Source organism: Temnothorax nylanderi, unplaced genomic scaffold, assembly GCF_030848795.1.
Source record: "Temnothorax nylanderi isolate EJ_2023f unplaced genomic scaffold, tnyl_v1.0 TNYL_tig1150_pilon, whole genome shotgun sequence".
NCBI classification, from domain to species: Eukaryota; Metazoa; Arthropoda; class Insecta; order Hymenoptera; family Formicidae; genus Temnothorax; species Temnothorax nylanderi.
In genome coordinates, this window is record NW_027250212.1 from 1 (window position 1) to 20,949 (window position 20,949).

Here is a 20,949-nt window from a genome sequence, read left to right on the forward strand (position 1 = left end):
AAGATCGGTTTCCAGAAAATCGGTAATGAAAAACTATACACATCATGGCACTCCCCGGGAAATTCTACCCCTATTTCATATACTTTTGATAAAAATTCGGTCCACTAACGAAGAGATTCGGTCAATTATTTCCCGAAAAAATAAAAAAAACCGATTTCTAGAAAATCGGTAACAAAAAACAATACACATTATGGCACTCCCCGGAAAATTCTACCCCTACTTCATATATTTTTAGTAAAAATTCGGTCCACTAACGAATGTGATTCGGTCAATTTCCCGAAAAATTGGAAAAATTACAAAAATCGGTTTCCAGAAAATCGGTAGCGAAAAACTATACACTTTGTGGCACTCCCCGGGAAATTCTACCCCTGTTTCATATACAATTCTTTGAAATTTGGTCGATTATTTCCCGACTTCGGTAGATTATTTCCCGAAAAATTAAAAAAATTAAAAAAATCGATTTCCAGAAAATCGGTAACGAAAAATTAACCACGACATTTTCATCCCCGGGAAATTCTACCCCTATTTCATGTACCTGTGGTAAAAATTTGGTTTACTAACGAATGAGTAGTTCGCGTACATACATACATACATACATACATACAGACGACGGTACTTATATATATAAATGATGATATATATATGATAGCGCACAGAGAGCAACAAGGTGTTCGCGTTAAATTATTTTTATTTTTAATTTTTAATAGATATTTTCCAACCATAATAACGCGCCGACTAATTGTCAGACTTGCAACACAGCTGTGATTGGAGTAAAATCCCCTCCCTCCCCCTAATTAAATCATATATTAATATTAATAATAATACAAGATTTTATATATTTAAATAATAATAGTCGTGCAAGTTTTAAATGATAATAAGTTATCAACGTACCAACGTTCTTCCTGTGCTAATAATGGCCTTTCAATTCGATGAACATTATCACAAATCGGCCATCTTAATATATTTTCCAATCTGATATGCGAAGCAGGCTTGTGATGGGCTGCAGACGTACAATTTATATTGAGATCGAAATTTACATTGTCAAGATCCGAAGGAGGAATATAATATTTTAATTGTGATAAATCAGTACGATATTGCAAATCACCATCGATATTAAAATATCCAAGTAACTCGGTCGTTAAATAAACTGGAGCCATACCCGGATTAGACCATATTCTAAACCACATTGTGACTATTTTATTGGTTCCACGATAACACAAAACTTATCTCGTTTTAGAATCTAGAAGAACTGAATATTCGATTTTACTGTGACGACGCTGTGTGTCGATTTCCGCTGATGAACTGGAAATTAGACGTCAAGGGGAAATTTGAAACGGACAATACCAATATGTTTGTATACAATACAACTTTTTGTAGATATATGGAAATGGTACGTACACTACTGAGAAAAAAAATATTTTAATCCAAAAAAATATTTATTAGGTGGCTCCTAATAGCATATTTACTTACTTCAATTAAATAAAAATATCTAATTCTAAATAAATATGTGTAAAAAGTAAGTAAATATGCTATATTAGGAGCCACCTAATAAATATTTTTTTGGATTAAAATATTTTTTTTCTCAGTGTACCTATACGATATAGATAAACAATAGGAACATTGGACGCTATGTATATATACATTAAACGTATTAGCGCAAAGATATGTTATAAACATCTTAACCGAATATGCAAGTACATATTCTTATAGTTATTAAGTAATAACTAAGCACACGCTAAAATGTTCCATATATCGCTTATATGCTCTACATTTAACTCTTTTAAATTTATGACAGTCCTTTTATATATTTATAATATATATATATATATTAAGCTGTGCGAAGAAGTGTTTGATTCCAAACTGGGAATATAAAATCGGTTCAGAAAGATAAATAATTTAATAATTTAATTATTTATTTATTTATCCATCTATATTATATCTATGGCTTTATATACACATGAGATGTATTTAATTTTAAAATACTTTTCCGTCAACACTTAATCGATTTTTTATATCGATCCTAGCGATTTTGAGCGATTGCAACAATGATTTTTAACTGGAAAATATATCTAATTTTATTAATACATGTGGGGTGGGGTGACATATTTATATAGAGATTTATTAACGAATTTTCCTTTTTAAATGACATAACTACGTCTCCCAACGGCAAACTGTTAGATCGATTTCTAAAACTAAATTTGATCAGATTCGAGGTTGTTGAACAATAATTTTGTTACCTAGTTTTTTACATTCAATATACTACAATTTTCTTTAAAATTACTATTAATATTTGAATGAATTTGTTGCGTAATAATTTTTAACTGTATATTGGCGATGATACCAAAGTGTTTATTTTCGTTATTATATGTTATTCAAAATTTATTAAATTTATTTTATTGATGTATTCTAATTTCCGTTTGAAGATCATCAGCTCAGGGTGACTTAAAATGAAAATAAATTCTATGATTGACTATAACAATTAATCGATAATTAAGTTATCAAGTAATAGCTGTATTATTTTGTCAATCTAAATAGAACTGTTAATTCTACATATAATTAAAGAAAAAGATTAAATTGGGAACAAGAGATTAGTTAAGAAATAAAGATAGTAAAATTCTCACTGATCGCAAGGAAATAATATCGCTCTAGATAAGAGAAGAACGATGATCGTGTTGGAATGAGAGCACTTTAAAAACAGGTGCATTAAAAAATATGGATAACAATGGGATCGCCGGCTATAAAGATGCTATCTTAAAGCAGCTGAAGAACTGCTTGAAAAAGGTCATTTTGAGGCCTGGATAAGAAATTGATTTACCTATATTCTGGAATTTTTGTTCTATATTATTGTTATTATTATGTTACAGATCAAAGAGAATGTACTGCCATTAATAAGCTAAGGAGCGACTTACAGATAAAAATAAATGCATTACGTGATTTAATTAGAGTTAACTCCATCAGTACCTGGATTATAATGTTCTAATCCATGTCGCGCAAAGAAATGGATGCAATCGGACAATATTTAGGTCAAAGTGTCTAATATTTAATAAAGTTCCTTTGTTTAGAAATATAATTAGAATGAGAGTAAATATATGAGCTTAAAATATTCAAGTTTAATTACTCAATTAAATGTTAATTGTTTAAAGTTTAAATCTATACAAAACTTTTGAATATAATGTAAAATTATTACTTCTCAAAAAAAAATGCACAAGACTGGGAATAATCGTTTCACCTATTTTTTTTGGACGCTGAATACGATTTTCTGTTTACCAAACTGCTCTATTATGTCACAATTTTGAGAAATTTGCAGTTAAGTTGCAAAAAAGGGCGATTTTACTATAAAATTTGATATCCGCCAAAAGATTACGATTATTCTCGGTCTTGTGCTCGAAACAAAGTAACTTTTTGTTGAACAGTGTTATCAGTATATCTAAAAAAATATTATCTCTTCTTTTATCATTCTACATACGTCTATCTCAAAATAATCAATAAGTCCTATTCGTCACTTCAAAAAATGAAGACTAAAGATAATTTGTTTTTCTTTTAAGGTTTTCAATTTTGTAATTCACTTACAATTAGATCAACGTATACTATATTAATCTACGTTGATATGATTATATTATAAATGCCAGTTGCAAATAAATTAAAAACTTAAAAGAAAAATTCATCATTTGTGCGTTAATGTACGCATTGTCTAACACGTCCCTACCGGAAATTTCCATCAAAAACAATCAAATGCGAATCATTTTATCCGTATTTATCCGTATTTTACGATTTAATAAGCATGTATCTGATGATATCCCAGAAATTCAGATCAAAATGTTATATGTTTATATACGCAATATATCCGCTTATGCAAGTTAAAAACTTATCGAACTTTATCGTAATTTATTAGCATATATGTGCTTGCCTGTATATATGGATGTCAAATTTGTACGTATTTAAAAACACAGAAAATATATGTACGTATGTATTTGCAATTTCCAATAAAATTTTTATCCGCATTTGTACGCGTCTACATTTCGCTTAAATCTGTAGATACGATTAGATACGGATAAGAATTTTGTTCGCATTTGTGAGGAATTACCGCGATTTCAAAAGTACATATTAGTAAACGGACAAGTTTTTTTATACCGCGCATTTGTTAGAAATTTCCGGTAGGGATCTCTTACACTTGTATATATATGTGTAATATCTCTTTCCATATGAAAACTATCTAAACTTCTATCTTTGCTGGGTACGCCTGTATTCCTCTGCTTTAGCAACAAACCACGGCTTTAAAAAGAGATACATTTCGTTATTGGGAGCTTCTGCAGTCAACTCTAGATGATAAACCTCCTTGTCCGTCTCCTTGACTGGTTGCCGATGAAATTTATATATGCATTTATTATAATCTTTAGTGACAGACTGTTTGATTGTCTTAAGCACCACAGTCAAGTATGTTTTGCAAAGTTCCACATCACAGTAAGGCTGCAATAATTTCACATTAATACTACGCGCGTCCTTAAACTTTGTTATACAAGTTTTTTAATATAATTATTTATTTATACCTTTGAGAGCCTTAACAGACCAGCCATAGAATATTCCTTTATCACTTTCACTGTGTTAGCTGACGTGTCCCTAAATCCAACTACAATTCTGTTTGTGTTCGTTAAGTAATTCGTACTCCAGCACTTTGATATAATGCCAGGTGTGCTACGCATGTGTCTAATACGCATTTGAAACATCTTCAATCCGATCGATTCAAAAGGTCTGCCAATAAGTGTATCCGTTATAAGCTGTTGTGAAGAAATAGCATCTATTTTTGCATCGTATAATAACGACATACCGGCAAAATTCGCTTTAAACATACAGTGAAATTCTTCGCTTTCATTAAGCGGTACTGATGAATCTGGTTCATGTAACGGATGATCTAAAAAAAATATGTATAATTTAAATAAATTAATTATATATATTCAACAATTCATTATTTTGTTTGCTAAATATATATCTAAAATGAAAGCGACAAATGTGATCAAATTTTCATATACGTATTTTAATATATATGAAATACCTGCTACTATGTATTGCTGAAATTTATTTATTCTTGAAGAAATTTGATTTTCTAACACTGTTGCATTGTCTTGACCACGTTCTCTTGCATCTGGACAAAATTCGCATAAATATATTGTACCACGGTATTTACTAGCACAAATAATCCATTCGTCACTCTTTGCATATGGCTCACATAATAGTTTTCTTATTATCCCACGAGAACAAATGAAATCGATATCCAACCTAATTATAATATTATCTTTGATTATATAAAAATAATTACGAACATATTTATGAGTTATTATTGCGAGTATATTTTATATATTGATAATATAAATTAAAAATAGCAAAAATAACTTTTTTGTGTATAACGTGTATAAAATACATGCTATCTACATATAAAATTTTGTAGAATACATTATATATTTAAATAATATATACATAAATAAATGATTGATTTATCAACGTACCAACGTTCTTCATCCTGTTCTGATAATGGCCTCTCAATTCGATGAAAATTATCCCAAATCCACCTTAATATATTTTCGAATCTGATATACAAAGTAGGCTTGTCACGGGCAGACGTACAATTTATATTGAGATCGAAATTTACATTGTTAGGATTCGAAGGAGGAATATAATATTTTAGTTGCGATAAATCAGCACGATATTGCAAATCACTATCGATACTAAAATGTCCGATCAATTCCGTCGTTACATGAACTGAACGAGCACGTGGATCAATAATTATTGCCTTTCTCATGGCTCCTTTTATTATCTCCGTAATAGCACAAAATCGCGTTTTAGAATCTATAACAGCTGAATATTCGATTTTTACTGTGACGATGCTGCGTGTGTTGTTTCCGCTGATGAAGGAGATATATTAGACATCAAGAGGAATTTGAGACAAACAATACCCAGTATGTATACAATTTTTTGTAGATGTATGGAAATGGTACCTGATACGATAAATAAACAATAACATTGGAAGCTATGTACAAACATATTAGCGCAAAAATATATTATAATATACCTTGACCGATAAAATACATATCTTACTTATTAATTAATAATTAACCATCTTGTGCTCTAATAATGTTCCATCGCTTATGTGTGCTCTATACATTCAACTCTTTTAAATTTATGACAGTCTTTTTACGTACGTATTATATAATTAGATTATTACACTATTATTATAGGCTGTACGAAAAAGTGTTCGATTCTAAACTGGGCACGTAAAATTGGTTCAGAAAGTTGAATAATAACAGATTGTTTTAGATTATTTATTCATCTATTTATCTATCTATGAATTTATATATATATATATATGAGATGTATTTTAATGCTTCTTCGTCAACTTAATCGCTTTTTGAACAGTAATCCTAGCGATTTTGAGTGATTGCAACAATGATTCAACCTAGAACACATCAAATTTTGTTAATACACATGGATGAGGTGATATGTATATAGAAACTTATTTGAAAATTTTCCTTTTCAAATGACATAACGTCTCCCGACGACAAACTGTTAGGTCGATTCCTATAAAACTAAATTTGATCAGATTCGATGTTGCTGAACAATAATAATTTTGTTACCTTAACAATCAATATACTATAATCTTCTTTAAAATTACTATTAATATTTGGATCAAATTGTTGTGCAGTAATTTTTGACGCTATTGGCGATGGTACAAATTTAAGTGTTTATTTTTGCATCGTTATTATGTTATTCGCAAAATTTATTAAATTTATTTTATTGATATATTCTAATTTCCGTTTGAAGATCATTAGCTCAGGGGGACTCTTAAAATAAATTCTATGACTGACTAACATGCAATTAATCGATAATTAAGCTATCAAGTAATAGCTATTATTATTTTGTCAATCTGAATAGAATTATTAATTCTACATAATTAGAAAAAAAGTTAAATTAGGAACAAGAGATTAGTTAAGAAATAACAAATAAAGATAGTAAAATTCTTATTGATCGCAAGGAAATAATCGCTCTAGATAAAAGAAGAAACGATAATCGCGTTAGAATGAGAGCTTTAAAAACAGGTGCATTAAAAAATATGGTGAGATCGCCGTCTATAAAAGATGCCATCTAAAGCTGAAGAACTGCTTGAAAAAGGTAATTTCACAAGTCTGGACAAGAAATTGATTTATATTCCGTAATTTCTATTCTGTAATTTTATATTCTGTAATTTTCTACATTATTGTTATGTTACATCATAGTTGTGTTCTATGTTGTTATTATTGTTATGTTACAGATCAGAGAGAATGTAATATTGCCATTAATAAGCTAAGGAGCGACTTACAGATAAAAATAAATGCATTACGTGATTTAATTAGAGTTAACTCCATCAGTACCTGGATTATAATGTTCAAATCCATGTCGCGCAAAGAAATGGATGTAATCGGACAATATTTAGGTCAAAGTGTCTAATATTTAATAAAATTCCTTCGTTCAGAAATATAATTAGAATGAGAGTAAATATATATAAGCTTAAAATATTTAAGTTTAATTACAATTAAGTTTAATTCTATACAAAACTTTTGAATATAAAATGTAAAATTATTACTTTTCTCAACAAAAAAATGCACAAGACTGAGTAATCGTTTCACCTATTTTTTTTGGACGCTGAATACGATTCTGTTTACCAAACTGCTTTATCACGTCACAATTTTGAGAAATTTGCAGTTAAGTTGCAAAAAAGGGCAATTTTATTATAAGATTTGATATCCGCCAAAAGACTACGATTATTGTCGGACTTGTGCTCGAAAGTAACTTTTTGTTGAACAGTGTTATCAGTATATCTAAAAAATTATTATCTCTTCTTTTATCATTCCACATGCATCTATCTCAAAATAACCAATAAGTCCTATTCGTCACTTCAAAAAATGAAGACTAAAAATGATTTGTTTTTCTTTTAAGGTTTTCAATTTTGCAATTTACTTACAATTAGATCAACGTATACTATATTAATCTACGTTGATATGATTATATTATAATTGCCAGTTACAAACAAATTAAAAACTTAAAAGAAAAAGTCATGATTTGTGCGTTAATGTACGCATTGTCTAACACGTCCCTACCGGAAATTTCCATCAAAAACAATCAAATGCGAATCATTTTATCCGTATTTTTACGATTTAATAAGCATGTATCTGATGATATCCCAGAAATTCAGATCAAAATGTTATATGTTTATATACGCAATATATCCGCTTATGCAAGTTAAAAACTTATCGAACTTTATCGTAATTTATTAGCATATATACATGTCTGTATATACGGATGTCAAATTTTTACGTATTTAAAAGCACAGAAAATATATGTACGTATGTTAAGCAATTTCCAATAAAATTTTTATCCGCATTTGTACGCGTCTACATTTCATATTCGCTTAAATTTGTAGATACGAATAGATACGGACAAGTTTTTTTATACGCATTTGTTAGAAATTTCCGGTAGGCATCTCTTACACTTGTATATGTGTAATATATCTTTCTATTATATGAAAAATATCTAAAAGTCTGTTTGCTGGCCACGCCTGTATTTCTCTGATTCAGCAACAAACCACGGCTTTAAAAAGAGATACATTTCGTTATTACTAGCTACTTTAGTACACTTTAACTTTTCCTTGGATGGCTGCCGAAATTTATATATGCATTTATTATAATCTTCAGTGACATAGTTTTTGATGGACTTAAGCACCTCAGTCAAGTAGGCTTTGCATAGTTCCACCTCACAGGGAGGCTGCAATAATTTCACATTAATACTACGTCCTTAAACTTTGTTATACAAGTTTTTTAACATAATTATTTATTTATACCTTTGAGAGCCTTAACAGACCAGCCATAGAATATTCCTTTATCACTTTCACTGTGTTAGTTGCGTCCCTAAATCCAACTACAATTCTGTTTGTATTCGCCAAGAAATTCGTACTCCAACATTTTATTACAGTGGAAGGTGTGCAACCCGAGTGTTTCTTTGGCATAAGAAGCGTCTTCAATCCGATCGATTCAAAAGGTTTGCCAATAAGTGTATCCGTTATAGGTTGTTGTGAAGAAATAGCATCTATTTTTGCACCGTATAATAATGAAACATTGCTAAAGTTTGCTTTAAACATACAGTGAAATTCTCCGCATTCATTAAGCGGTACTGATGAATCTGGTTCATGTAACGGATGATCTAATAAAAAAATATGTATAATTTAAATAAATTAATTATATGAATACAACAAGTAATCCATTATTTTGTTTACTAAATATATATCTAAAGTAAAAGCGACAAATGATCAAATTTTCATATACGTATTTTAATATGAAATACCTGCTGTTATGTATTGCTGAAATTTATTTGTTCCTGCAGGAATTTGTTTGTCTGACACTGTTGCATTTTCTTGACCACGTTCTCTTTCATCTGGACGAAATTCGCATAAATATATTGTACCACGGTATTTACTAGCACAAATAATCCATTCGTCACCTTTTGCATCTGGCCAACACATCAGTTTTGTTATTACCCCACGAGAACAAATGAAATCGATGTCCAACCTAATTAATATTATCTCTGATTATATAAAAATAATTACGAATATATTTATGAGTTATTATTACGAGTATATTTTATATATTGATAATATAAATTAAAATAGCAAAAATAACTTTTTTGTGTATAACGTGTATAAAAATATGCTATCTACATATAGAATTTTGTAGAATACATTATATATTTAAATAATATATACATAAATAAATGATCGATTTATCAACGTACCAACGTTCTTCATCCTGTTCTGATAATGGCCTCGCAATTCGATGAAAATTATCCCAAATCCACCTTAATATATTTTCGAATCTGATATACGAAGTAGGCTTGTGACGGGCAGACGTACAATTTATATTGAGATCGAAATTTACATTGTTAGGATTCGAAGGAGGAATATAATATTTTAGTTGCGATAAATCAGCACGATATTGCAAATCACTATCGATACTAAAATGTCCGATCAATTCCGTCGTTACATGAACTGGATTTGCACGTGTATCAACTTCTCTCCTTGCCATAGCTCGAATCCTTTTATTATCTCCGCAATAGCACAAAATCTCGTTTTAGAACTTATAAGAGCTGAATACTCGATTTTTACTGTGACAATGCTGCGTGTGTTGTTTCCGCTGATGAAGGAGAGTTACTGGAAATATAGACATCAAGGAGAAATTTGAAACGGATAATACCAATATGTTTGTATACAATATAACTTTTTGTAGATATATGGAAATGGTACATACCTATACGATATAGATAAACAATAGGAACATTGGAAGCTATGTATACATACATTAAACGTATTAGCGCAAAAATGTTATAAACATCTAAACCGAATATGTAAGTACATATTCTTAGTTATTAAGTTAATAACTAAGCACTCGCTAATGTTCTATATATCGTTTATATGCTCTAACACTCAACTCTCTTAAATTTATGACAGTCCTTTTATATATATTTAATGTATATTAAGCTGTGCAAAAAAGTGTTTGATTCCAAACTGGGAATATAAAATCAGTTCATAAATAATAATTTAATTATATCTATTTATTTATCCATCTATATCTATGACTTTGTATACATGAGATGTATTTAATTTTAAAACACTTTCCCGTCAACACTTAATCGATTTTTTATATCGATCCTAGCGATTTTGAGCGATTGCAACAATGATTTTAGTTTAGATCAAATACATCTAATTTTATTAATACATATGGATGGGGTGACATTTATAGAGATTTATTAAAAATTGTTCCTTTTTAAATGACATGACTATACGTCTCTTGACGGCAAACTGTTAGATCGATTTCTAAAACTTTTGATCAGATTCGAGATTGTTGAACAATAAGTTTGTTACAATCAACGTACTACAATCTTCTTTAAAATTACTATTAATATTTGGATGAACTCGTTACGCAGTAATTTTTAACGCTGTAACTGTATATTGGTGATGGTATCAAAGTGTTTATTTTTGCGTTGTTATATTACGTTATTCGCAAAATTTATTAAATTCACTTCATTGATATATTCTAATTTCCGTTGGAAGATTATCACTATCAGCTCAGTATGACTTGAACCAAATTCTGATTAATTGTGAAATATGGATAACATGGATAACAGTGGGATACCATTGCTCTGAAATATGCCATCTAAAGCAGCTGAAGAACAGCTTGAATAACTTCAAACAAAAAAATTGACGGAGTAAGAAATTCTTATACCTTCTACAATTTTAGTGCTCTACATTATTATTATATTGGAATGGGTAAAGGTAAATAAATTATGATTTAAAGTTGACTTCACCGCGCAGCATCTGGGATTAATATTAGAACTTATGTCGGAAAGTGATAGATGCAATCAGATAAATTCTAGGTTGAAGTGTCTGATATTTAACAAAGATTTTATTCAGCAACATGATTATAATTAGAATAAATATATAAACTTAAGGTAGAAGACATTAGACGATCGTCGAGCAGTATTCTTTCGAAAAATAAAATATCTTTCAGAGTCAAGAGAAGAATGGAACTAAAAAATATTTATAAAAAGGTTTGTATATATTACTGAGTTTTCTATTTAACATACTATATACCCCTTGACAATATAATTTTCTCGCTTATTTCGTGAAATTACTTTGAGTGGTTGAGACCCTGCAAAGCAAAGATATTGACATGAGTCACCTGATCTTTAATACGCCACGAACGCACGATCAAATGCCTGATCTTAAAAATAGGATATAAATATTCCGCGAAAAACTGGAAGTATGTATGTACAAGCGATTGCATGTTGATAGCTAAGCATCACGTACTGTTTCTTATTGATACTAGATCAATAGATTGACAGTCATTGGTACAATTAGTAAAATTCAACAAATTGCACGAAAGAATTGCTTTCTGGCAAATAGGACATTATTAAAATTACCAAATATATGTATAGGTGTATTATTACGCCGCCTTGTACAGTTCTTAGCCAACGTGCTTACGCTATAATTTTTATCTTATATAAACTTAATAATATAAAGTAAAATAATGGAATTATATGTTGTTACACTCACAAGCAGAGTATTAAACATTTCTATATAAATACAAATATTTATATAGAATACTCTTTGTAGACAGATGCGTGTACATGGCACTTTTTTTGTACCATTTTTTAAAAGTAAGTTTTTATAGATAAATTAATCATCTTTACACGTAAAAACTTATGTCACACTTTTCTTTATGTAAAAATGATTATTAAAATATTTCTCACATGTGAATCTATTTCAAAAAACTAATAAATCATGTTCGTTACTTAAGAGAATAAAAAGTAAAATAATGTTTTTCTTTTAAGACTTTTTAATTTCGCTGGTTACTTATACATAGTAAGATCAATGTACACACTAATATATTAATTATATCATAGATTATATCAGAATACATTGATACTGTACTATAAATGCCACAAATACCTATAAATGGTGACTCAAACAGATTAAAAAGATTAAAAAGCTTAAAAGAAAAAGTTACATAAAATATAAAATACTTGATGCATTTTACGCGTTGTACATATTTAACATATGTTTTACATTTGTATTTATATTTCTATAATATCTGGTGTATGAAAAATATTTCTTAGATTTCTGTATTTACTGAATTTACACGCCTGGTATTTGCTGTATTTACACGCCTGTATTCCTCTGCTTTATCAACAAACCACGGTTTTAAGAAGAAATAAATTTCGTTATCGGGAGCTTCTTCACTATAATTTATAATAACATTCTTAGCAGATGTCTTCCAGTGAAATTTGTACATGCATTCATTATGATCCTTAGTGACAATTCTTTTCATATTGTCTAAAAATATGTTGCAGAATATTTTGCACTTGTTCATATCACAAGACAGCTGCAGTATAATAATTTCACATTAATATATCTTTTAGTTTCATGTCGTATAATTTTTTAAACAAAATTATTTACCTTTGAAAGCTTTGGCAGATCATGCGTAGGATATTCCTTTATCATTCTCACTGTGCTTCTTTCACCTTTTAGTCCACATATAACTCTATTTATTTCCACCAAATAGTTCTGACTCCACCATTGTGATACTACATGCCGAGGAATTTTTCCATTTATTATATTACCCATTAGAAACGTTTTCAACTCGATTATTTCAAAAGTTTTGCCAATAAGCGTATCTGTTATAGGCTGTTGCGAAGAAATACCATCTATTTCTGCTCCATATAATAACGAATGATTGCCAAAATTTGCTTTAAACATACAGTGAAATTCTTCGCACTCATTGAGAGGTACTGATAGATCCGGTTTATGTGATGGATGATCTAATAAAAAATGTGTATAATTTAATTATATAAATTCAACAAGCGATCAATTTTATCTACTGTATATATATCTGAAGTAAAAGTGATATATTAAAATTTCATATATATTTTAATATAATATACCTGCTACCATATATTGCTCAAATTTAAATCCCCATGAAGTAAATTGTTTTTCTGACATTGTTTCGTTGACTCGACGATGTTCTTTTTCATCTGTATAAAATTCGCATAAATATATTGTACCGCGGTATTTACTGGCACAAATAATCCATTCATCAAATGTTTTATATGGGCTACATAATATTGTTTTTATTGTCCCTCGAGAACTAATAAAATCGATATCCAACCTAATTAATGTTATCTCTGATTAGGTAAAAATATGAGTACTAAAAGTAGATATATTGTTGATAATAATAAATAATAAAATTGCAAAAATAAATTGATTAAACATAATGTGTACAAAATGTACACGCTATCTACATAGAATTTTCTACGTAGAATATAAATAGAATATTATATATATTTTAATGTCACGCAGTGACATTAAAAGTTTTATACTTAAATGATAACAATTTTTATCAACATACCAACGTTCTTCCTGTGCTGATAATGGTTTTTCAATTCGATGAAAATTATCGGCAACCCATCTCAAAATATTATCCAATTTAATATGCGAAGTAGGCTTGTGACGTGTAGACATATAATTTATGTTGAGATCGAAATTCACGTTGTCAGGATCCGAAGGGGGAATATAATACTTTAGTTGCGATAAATCGGCATGGTATTGCGAATCACCATCGATACTAAAATATCCGATTAATTCCGTGCTTAAAATTGGAACCGTGTGGCTCGAAAAATTTGCAAAATCAATCTTAAACAACATCGTGGCTCCTTAATTATCTCTACGGTAAAAAGTACAAAATTTTGTCTGTACAAGAACGAATGTTTACTCGTTCACATGACGATTCGCGATACTGCTTGATTTCCACGATTTCCGCTGATAGCCACTCGCGGATATCACAAATCCAGTGTTGCCAACTCGGATCGTCATTATCCCACTAGAGGGCTTCGTGAAATTCCGCTAAAAACCACTAAACTTCTCTGCGTTCTTTCCCGCCAGAAACCACTAATGATGCATGCTTTTCCACCAAAAACCACTAATGGTTCATGCTTTTCCACCAAAAACCACTGCACCTATAATATGTTGGAACATTACTGAAAACATCTATCGGCATCTAATTTAAATCGCTTACATCTCAGTACAGAATCTCTTGCAAAAAAATTGTAATCTCAACTCAAACATAAATGCAAAAAAACTCAAATAAATTTGAAATTACTTGTTTTATTATATAATCAGTCTCATTACATTTCTGATAAAATAAAGAAACTCAACATTATATATTATATGATCTTTGATCAAATAATCTGATAAAATAAACTGTCTCAAAATTGTCTCGTGACATGTCTTATAAATAAAGTTTTAAAACTGATTACATTCATTGAAACAAAAATCGATATCATCATTCTCGTCAGTTACTTGCGAGCTTGACTCGGCTGCTTTTTTTGTGTAGGCTTCTTTGGAACCAATTTTACGTATAACTTCTCTGGCGGCAGAACGTAATTGTGGCAGCATTTGCCGTTTCTTTTCAGTCCGAAACGAATCGTTAAGATTGCATTCGTCATTTTGATCGACATTTTATTCCGTACTTTATTTTTCACCAGATTTAATTGGCTAAATACCCGCTCAACTTGTGCGTTCGAATACGGCAGGATGAGCATCGATAGAGCAAAAGTGGCCAATTCAGCGAACGGATTATTTCCGGATGCGTCCCTGTATTTATTCACCTCATCCCAAAATTTAATGGTATCAGTTTTGTTTGTCCAGTCAATCAAATTGATTTTTGAGAGTTGCAATTCGATAGCATCGAAATCTTTTGAACCATTCATGTATTCGACTAATGATTGTATTGGTTCTTTAACTGCCTTCAATACATTAGCCACTGACAGCAGTGATATTTTTTTAAGAATAGCTACGTTCTCGGGCAATCGTTGTTTGAGCTGCTTGAAAAGGTTCAGTAAAAATGATTTGCATCGGTCGCGGATCCCTTGCTCGTCATAAGCGTTGATCTTTCCGTCCTTCCTGAGCTGCTCAATTTTTTTCTCGAATGAATATCCTAAGTATGGCTTGGGATCAAGATAATCCTCGATGGAACTCAACAAAGGATCTACTTTACACGATGGCAACACGAGTTTTTTTGAAATTCCTTGCACGACGATGTTGAGATCGTTCAGAAGCTTCAAGTGATCATTTTTTTCGCTTTGAAATGCCTTGTTCACAACTTGTATCTCAGATAAAATCGGCTTCAAAAACAACAAGTACAACAAGTTTGTTTCGTCGCAATACATATTGTACAGAATTTCCGCAGTATAGCATTTCTCTGAAAGTCTCGTCATATTGAAATGAGTTTTTAACTCGAGCCACTGATGCAACGTTCTATCTACAGCCGCTTCTATAGATAGCCATCTCGTGTCAGAAACCTGTAATATTTGCAAAGGGCGTTCACCACAGTTCATCGCCTCATAAAGCTGAGTGTATTTTATTTGACGCATAGAGGATTTTGAAAACCAATTATAGGTTTCGTGAATTAAAAACTCGAGATTTCGCGGAAGAGTATCAGCCATGGCATGTGACACGGCGAGCTGCAACGAATGGCAGAGACACCTGATCAAAATCAGCGACGGAACTTCGGCTTTCAGTTTTGCATAAACACCATTATTTATTCCGACCATTACTGAAGCATTGTCAGTTCCAATAGCTAACAAGTTTTGTAAATCCAATTTCATCTCCTCGAGAGTTCTTTTTAGAGCGTTGACGATACCCTCGGCATTACATGTTTCCAGCTTGGTCAGTGCTAGAAAACTCGAGATCGTTTTTCCCTGTTTGTCGCTGTAGTATATTATGACAATACCCAACAGTTTATTCACGGATACGTCGTTCGACTCATCTAATAGTAGACTGTATTTTCCGTTCCCAATATCGCTGAGCAACTCGTTGTTGAAGTAAGGGCCAAGTACATTTTTTATTATTTCACTACATTTTGTTCTATGCATCTTCATCCTTTTTGCTGCCTCACTCTCCTTGAAATGATGCATGCACATTTCACCTAAATGATCGCACGAAGCAATTGCGCTATGCGTGCAGAGAAAAAGTGCTATTGACCCTTCGGCAGCTGACGAGCTCGGCGATTGTTCGCGAAAAGACAATTTTTGTTGCCGTTGTAAAGAGAATGGTTCTGCAGCCGTGATGTGTTTTTTTGATGTGCTGTGATTGATTAGATCCACGTATCTTGCCGCTAAGTCGTTTTTGCAGAACTTGCAGTGAGCCTTCATATCGTTGCCCGCTACCCAGTGAGAAATACCTCATCAAAACGATATCAAATTGACGTCAAATAGATGAAAATTTCATCTATTTGACGTCAATTTGATATCGTTTTGATGAGGTATTTCTCACTGGGTACCTGTTTTTTTCATTAAATTTTATGTTATAAAATATAAAACCTTGATATAATATGTAATAATATTTTTTCTATAGCAGACTTTATCGAATTGTCTAGACTATATATATGTATATATATATATATATATATATATATATAAAGACCATAGATGCTTTCCATTTATAATAATACAAATTGACACAAATGTCGTTCTATACCAAGTGAAAACAACTTAGTCAAAATGATGTCAAAGTGACATCAAATTGATGAGGTACAACAATTTTACAGATGAGTTAACATTATAAATATAAATTTAAAAAAAAACAATAATATGGAACTACGAGCCATCACTTGATTACTTAATATATTAACCAAAGGATTGTGCACGTCATATTATAATAATGTACCACGAGTCGCAATAAAGCCTTAAGAATCCCTTAGGAAAATTTACTTAAAAAAACTTAAAATAAACTAGAAAGTTTACCAAAGAAATTACTATTGATAAACTATTGATAAACTATTGATAAACTAGAAGTGATTTCGAACCAAACTTTAAGTATTTCTATAATATACTTTAAAGGTTACTTTAAGTTAACTCATGCAATTACTATTAATCACCCCAAAAAAAATATTCTGTCATTTAGTGGCTCCCACTTGATTTTAGAGGATTTTCCTCTGAAATACGGTCTCAAGAAGATATTTTAAAATCTAGAGGAATATCCTTTAACCATGAGACACTAGACTTAAGATTGCAGTCCTCTTAATACTAGAGGACACTGATTTCCGATATTCACCCGGAATACAAAAAAATTATTTATTTCGAAATTTTATTACTATTTTATAACTAAATTTGTTTCTTAAGATGCAGTCTATGATTATAAATATTTTCTCGTATTTGAAAAACACACTTACCTTGGTGGGATTCGAACTCGGGACCTCTGGATCGTGAGCCAACTGCCTTACATGGTAGACTACTTCTTAATTTGATGTAAGTGTTATATATAGTCTACATATGTCATAACCAGCGCAAATATATAATTTTCCAAAAATCATCTTAAGAAACAAATTCAGTTTAAAAAGAGTAATAAAATTTTGAATTGGATATATGATATAATATTTCTTAATGTCTCGTGTGGTGCAAGTGTGGTGAAAAAGGGAACTTGTCTTTTTAAGTATACTGTTGAAACAACACGCATAAGTTAAAATCAGCTCTAAGTAGGGGAGACCGGGGCCTAACCGTCGCCGGGGTTGAACCGTCAAATCAAATATCTCGGAACCTGTATATTGTGCGAACTCGCTATTAACATTGTAAACGCTGCTTATGGTACCCATGTGACCAACGGAGTTTCGGCAGGTTACCTGCCGTGTTATGATTTTTACGAGGGCAAACGTGTTTTCGGAAGGTGAAAGTTACATTTTCTGCGCGTGGAAATTTTGTAATATTTGCAATAATATTTGCTCTCCAAATCTCGAGGAACGTGATTATAAAGAGTAATGCATGCTGAACACGAATCCAGTGTAGTTTTTTCATTATCGTTGATGTCTAATATTTCGTGGGCGATCAAACCTGAAACTTGTGTTTGGGGTTAATCCGTCAGTAAGCAGTCCGGGTGCATTTTCAAGGCATTCTCGGGCATTTCCAGGCTCACTGCATATGGAATATGGATGAGACGGGAATTACAACCGTTCAGACACCGAATAGAGTCATCGGACGTCGAGGAGTGAAACAAGTCGGGCGAGTGACTTCTGCGGAAAGAGGAACCCTCGTAACTATTTTTTAATAATGTTTCGCATAAAAATTTTGAATAAATTTTTATATTTTTCTCTTAAAAAACAATTATTAAGATGTATCCTATCATTTTTCAGGATTAGATGTACGTATATGTATTGAAAATGCAGTGTGACGGTTAAACCCCGGCATTTTTGAGATTTCAATTTTTCCACCGTTGTCGTTTTTGCTCTATACCGGTTAAACAAAGCGACGTAGATAAAAATTTCCTATATAAATTTTGTAGCTAAAGGTTCACTCTTTACAGTGGTATACCACATTTAACTAAAATTATTTATTTTCTTGTTAAAAATCGGCACCGAAAAAAAACTGACGGTTAGGCCCCGGTCTCCCCTATTACCTTTATAAAAAGTAAAGTTAAAGTATATTTATAAGTATTACGTTTGTTAAAAGTAAATTTAAAGTATATTTGCGACTTGCTTATAAAGTTTTTATTGAGGTTAATAACTGAAAGAAAACTTTACGCTCGGCTGTCAGTATACTATTAGTCTACTATTATACTATTAGTATACTATTATTACGGCTAGTATACTTTATAATATTTTAAAATACTTTAAGTAACTTTAAAAAACTTTAAGTAAATTTTCCTAAGGGATCAGATTCAAATAACGAAACATTTTACCTTTTATTCTGTCAATAAGTGCCTGATGTCTCAGGAAACTCCAGATCCCAAAAACCTTTAAAAAGATTATATTTATTATATATGACATAAAAGTGATAATAAAATAAAATATTATACCTTCTGGTGTATTTGGTCGCTTATATTTGTGTCGATGTCGTGAGGATTGATTCCTCCGTTTTTCTAATTCTTCCTTTGACAGTGAGAAACTCTTGTAATACTAAAAATAAAATAATATCATGAATAAAATAATAAAATAAAATAATATCATTACTTTTTAATGAAATATATATATATATATATATATATATATATATACACTTCTCACAAAAATTAAAGAAACACTAAATTTATCTTTAAAAATAGGCAAAATTCAATATATATCGATTTTTGTACATATTTTATGTAACTATATTGTTAATATTGCATATTTACTTCTCTGCATTCCCAGCAATCCCAGCCTTTTAACTTTGTTCTGTCAGCTTTACGGCGCATGTTAAGCTGCTGTAAAGTGTCCTTTCTTTTTGACCATCTGTATCTGTAAATAATGTTTCATTAGATATATAAAAGCAACTTACATTACCATAATTATTAAGTGATATTTACACATTAAACTTACATCTTTTTTTCAGGTGGCTTGTTTTCTGTGTCATCCAAATTGAAATTATCCATTTTATTTGCAGTTTGTTCTGCAGGCAGATAAAAAGTTTCATGCATTTTTATTGGTGAAAGATATAACTTGTGATATAATTTGTCTTGTTAACTTTATCTTTAAGGACCGGTTGTTCCAACCAGTTGGTAAACTAACTAATAGTTAAATCATATATATGTCTTTGTTTATCCTTTACATTAGACAAAGATAGACATATGATTTAACTATTAGTTAGCTTACCAACAGGTTGGAACAACCGGCCCTCAATGTATTACCATTTTCCATTTGCGTAGAAGTTCTATGTTTAGGCGAAGAATATGATCCAAAATCTATATGCTTTATAGGAATTTTCCTCTTCAGTTTTAAAAACTGTTTGACTTTTGACGCAACACTTTTTTGCGTAGGACTGGCTTCTATCACTTCATCTTCATCGGAAGCTTTACTAGTCTTGTTCATTAATGTTGTAGCACTATTTTCAATAACATTTACATCTTGAATAAAATCCTGTTCTACACTATGCAATATATTAGCTGCCTTATGTTTGTCTATACTTGAAGACATCTTTTCATTATTCTTGACTGAATAAGATGCAAGTCGAGATTGTTTCATCATCAGTCTCTTCTTTAGATGTGGTGTAATTTGTGTAGAGATCATCGATGGACTTTTATTTGGCTGTTTATTTTCGTCGGTATTTTTGTGTACAACTGATGAATCAGTTTCCATATCGGAATTAAAATTAATAGGACTTTTCAAGTGTGACACTGCTTCATCCTTTGTTTTTATACAAGGTGTATAAACTGTCATGAAAAATGGCTACAAAAACACATTGCACTATCTTTCTTGGCATTCAATAAGTAATTCAAAGACAAAACGACGCTTGTGTCAACTTGTGTTAGTAAATGGAAAGCACCCCATATACATACCTGAACGATCCATTCTTTCAATTGTATGTCCGTTAGCCAAACTTTTCTGAATTTTTGAGCATACCACTTATTTT

At 30.8% G+C, this 20,949-nt stretch overlaps 3 protein-coding genes, 1 long non-coding RNA gene and 1 pseudogene across 5 annotated transcripts; 1 reads left to right on the forward strand and 4 right to left on the reverse strand.

The window, feature by feature from the left end:
• Nucleotides 1-9: 9 nt before the first annotated feature.
• On the forward strand, nt 10-3,086 carry LOC139786796 (uncharacterized). 2 transcript variants are annotated; one of them, XR_011722410.1, is made up of 3 exons: nt 10-1,390; nt 2,650-2,781; nt 2,865-3,086. It is a non-coding gene; the product is annotated as an uncharacterized lncRNA (long non-coding RNA). The 2 variants fall into 2 exon arrangements; XR_011722409.1 differs by having other exon boundaries at nt 10-1,350; nt 2,865-3,080.
• A 3,727-nt stretch (nt 3,087-6,813) lies between these two features.
• LOC139786795 (decapping and exoribonuclease protein-like) lies at nt 6,814-10,392 on the reverse strand. Its single transcript, XM_071725915.1, has 4 exons — nt 9,814-10,392; nt 9,367-9,590; nt 8,867-9,225; nt 6,814-8,790 (listed from the first exon to the last, which is right to left on the reverse strand). The coding sequence occupies exons 1-4, from the start codon at nt 10,101-10,103 to the stop codon at nt 8,560-8,562; spliced, it is 1,104 nt and encodes a 367-aa protein (XP_071582016.1). The 5' UTR covers nt 10,104-10,392; the 3' UTR covers nt 6,814-8,559.
• Nucleotides 10,393-11,452: 1,060 nt separating this feature from the next.
• On the reverse strand, nt 11,453-14,725 carry LOC139786797 (decapping and exoribonuclease protein-like). The gene is made up of 4 exons (XM_071725916.1): nt 13,983-14,725; nt 13,519-13,742; nt 13,034-13,395; nt 11,453-12,959 (listed from the first exon to the last, which is right to left on the reverse strand). Exons 1-4 carry the CDS (start codon nt 14,276-14,278, stop codon nt 12,690-12,692), a joined length of 1,152 nt encoding a protein of 383 aa, XP_071582017.1. The 5' UTR covers nt 14,279-14,725; the 3' UTR covers nt 11,453-12,689.
• Nucleotides 14,726-14,928: 203 nt separating this feature from the next.
• On the reverse strand, nt 14,929-16,785 carry LOC139786791 (E3 SUMO-protein ligase KIAA1586-like). The gene has a single exon (XM_071725910.1). It carries the CDS (start codon nt 16,783-16,785, stop codon nt 14,929-14,931), a length of 1,857 nt encoding a protein of 618 aa, XP_071582011.1.
• Nucleotides 16,786-19,026: 2,241 nt separating this feature from the next.
• LOC139786794 (uncharacterized) lies at nt 19,027-20,703 on the reverse strand (annotated as a pseudogene).
• Nucleotides 20,704-20,949: the final 246 nt, after the last annotated feature.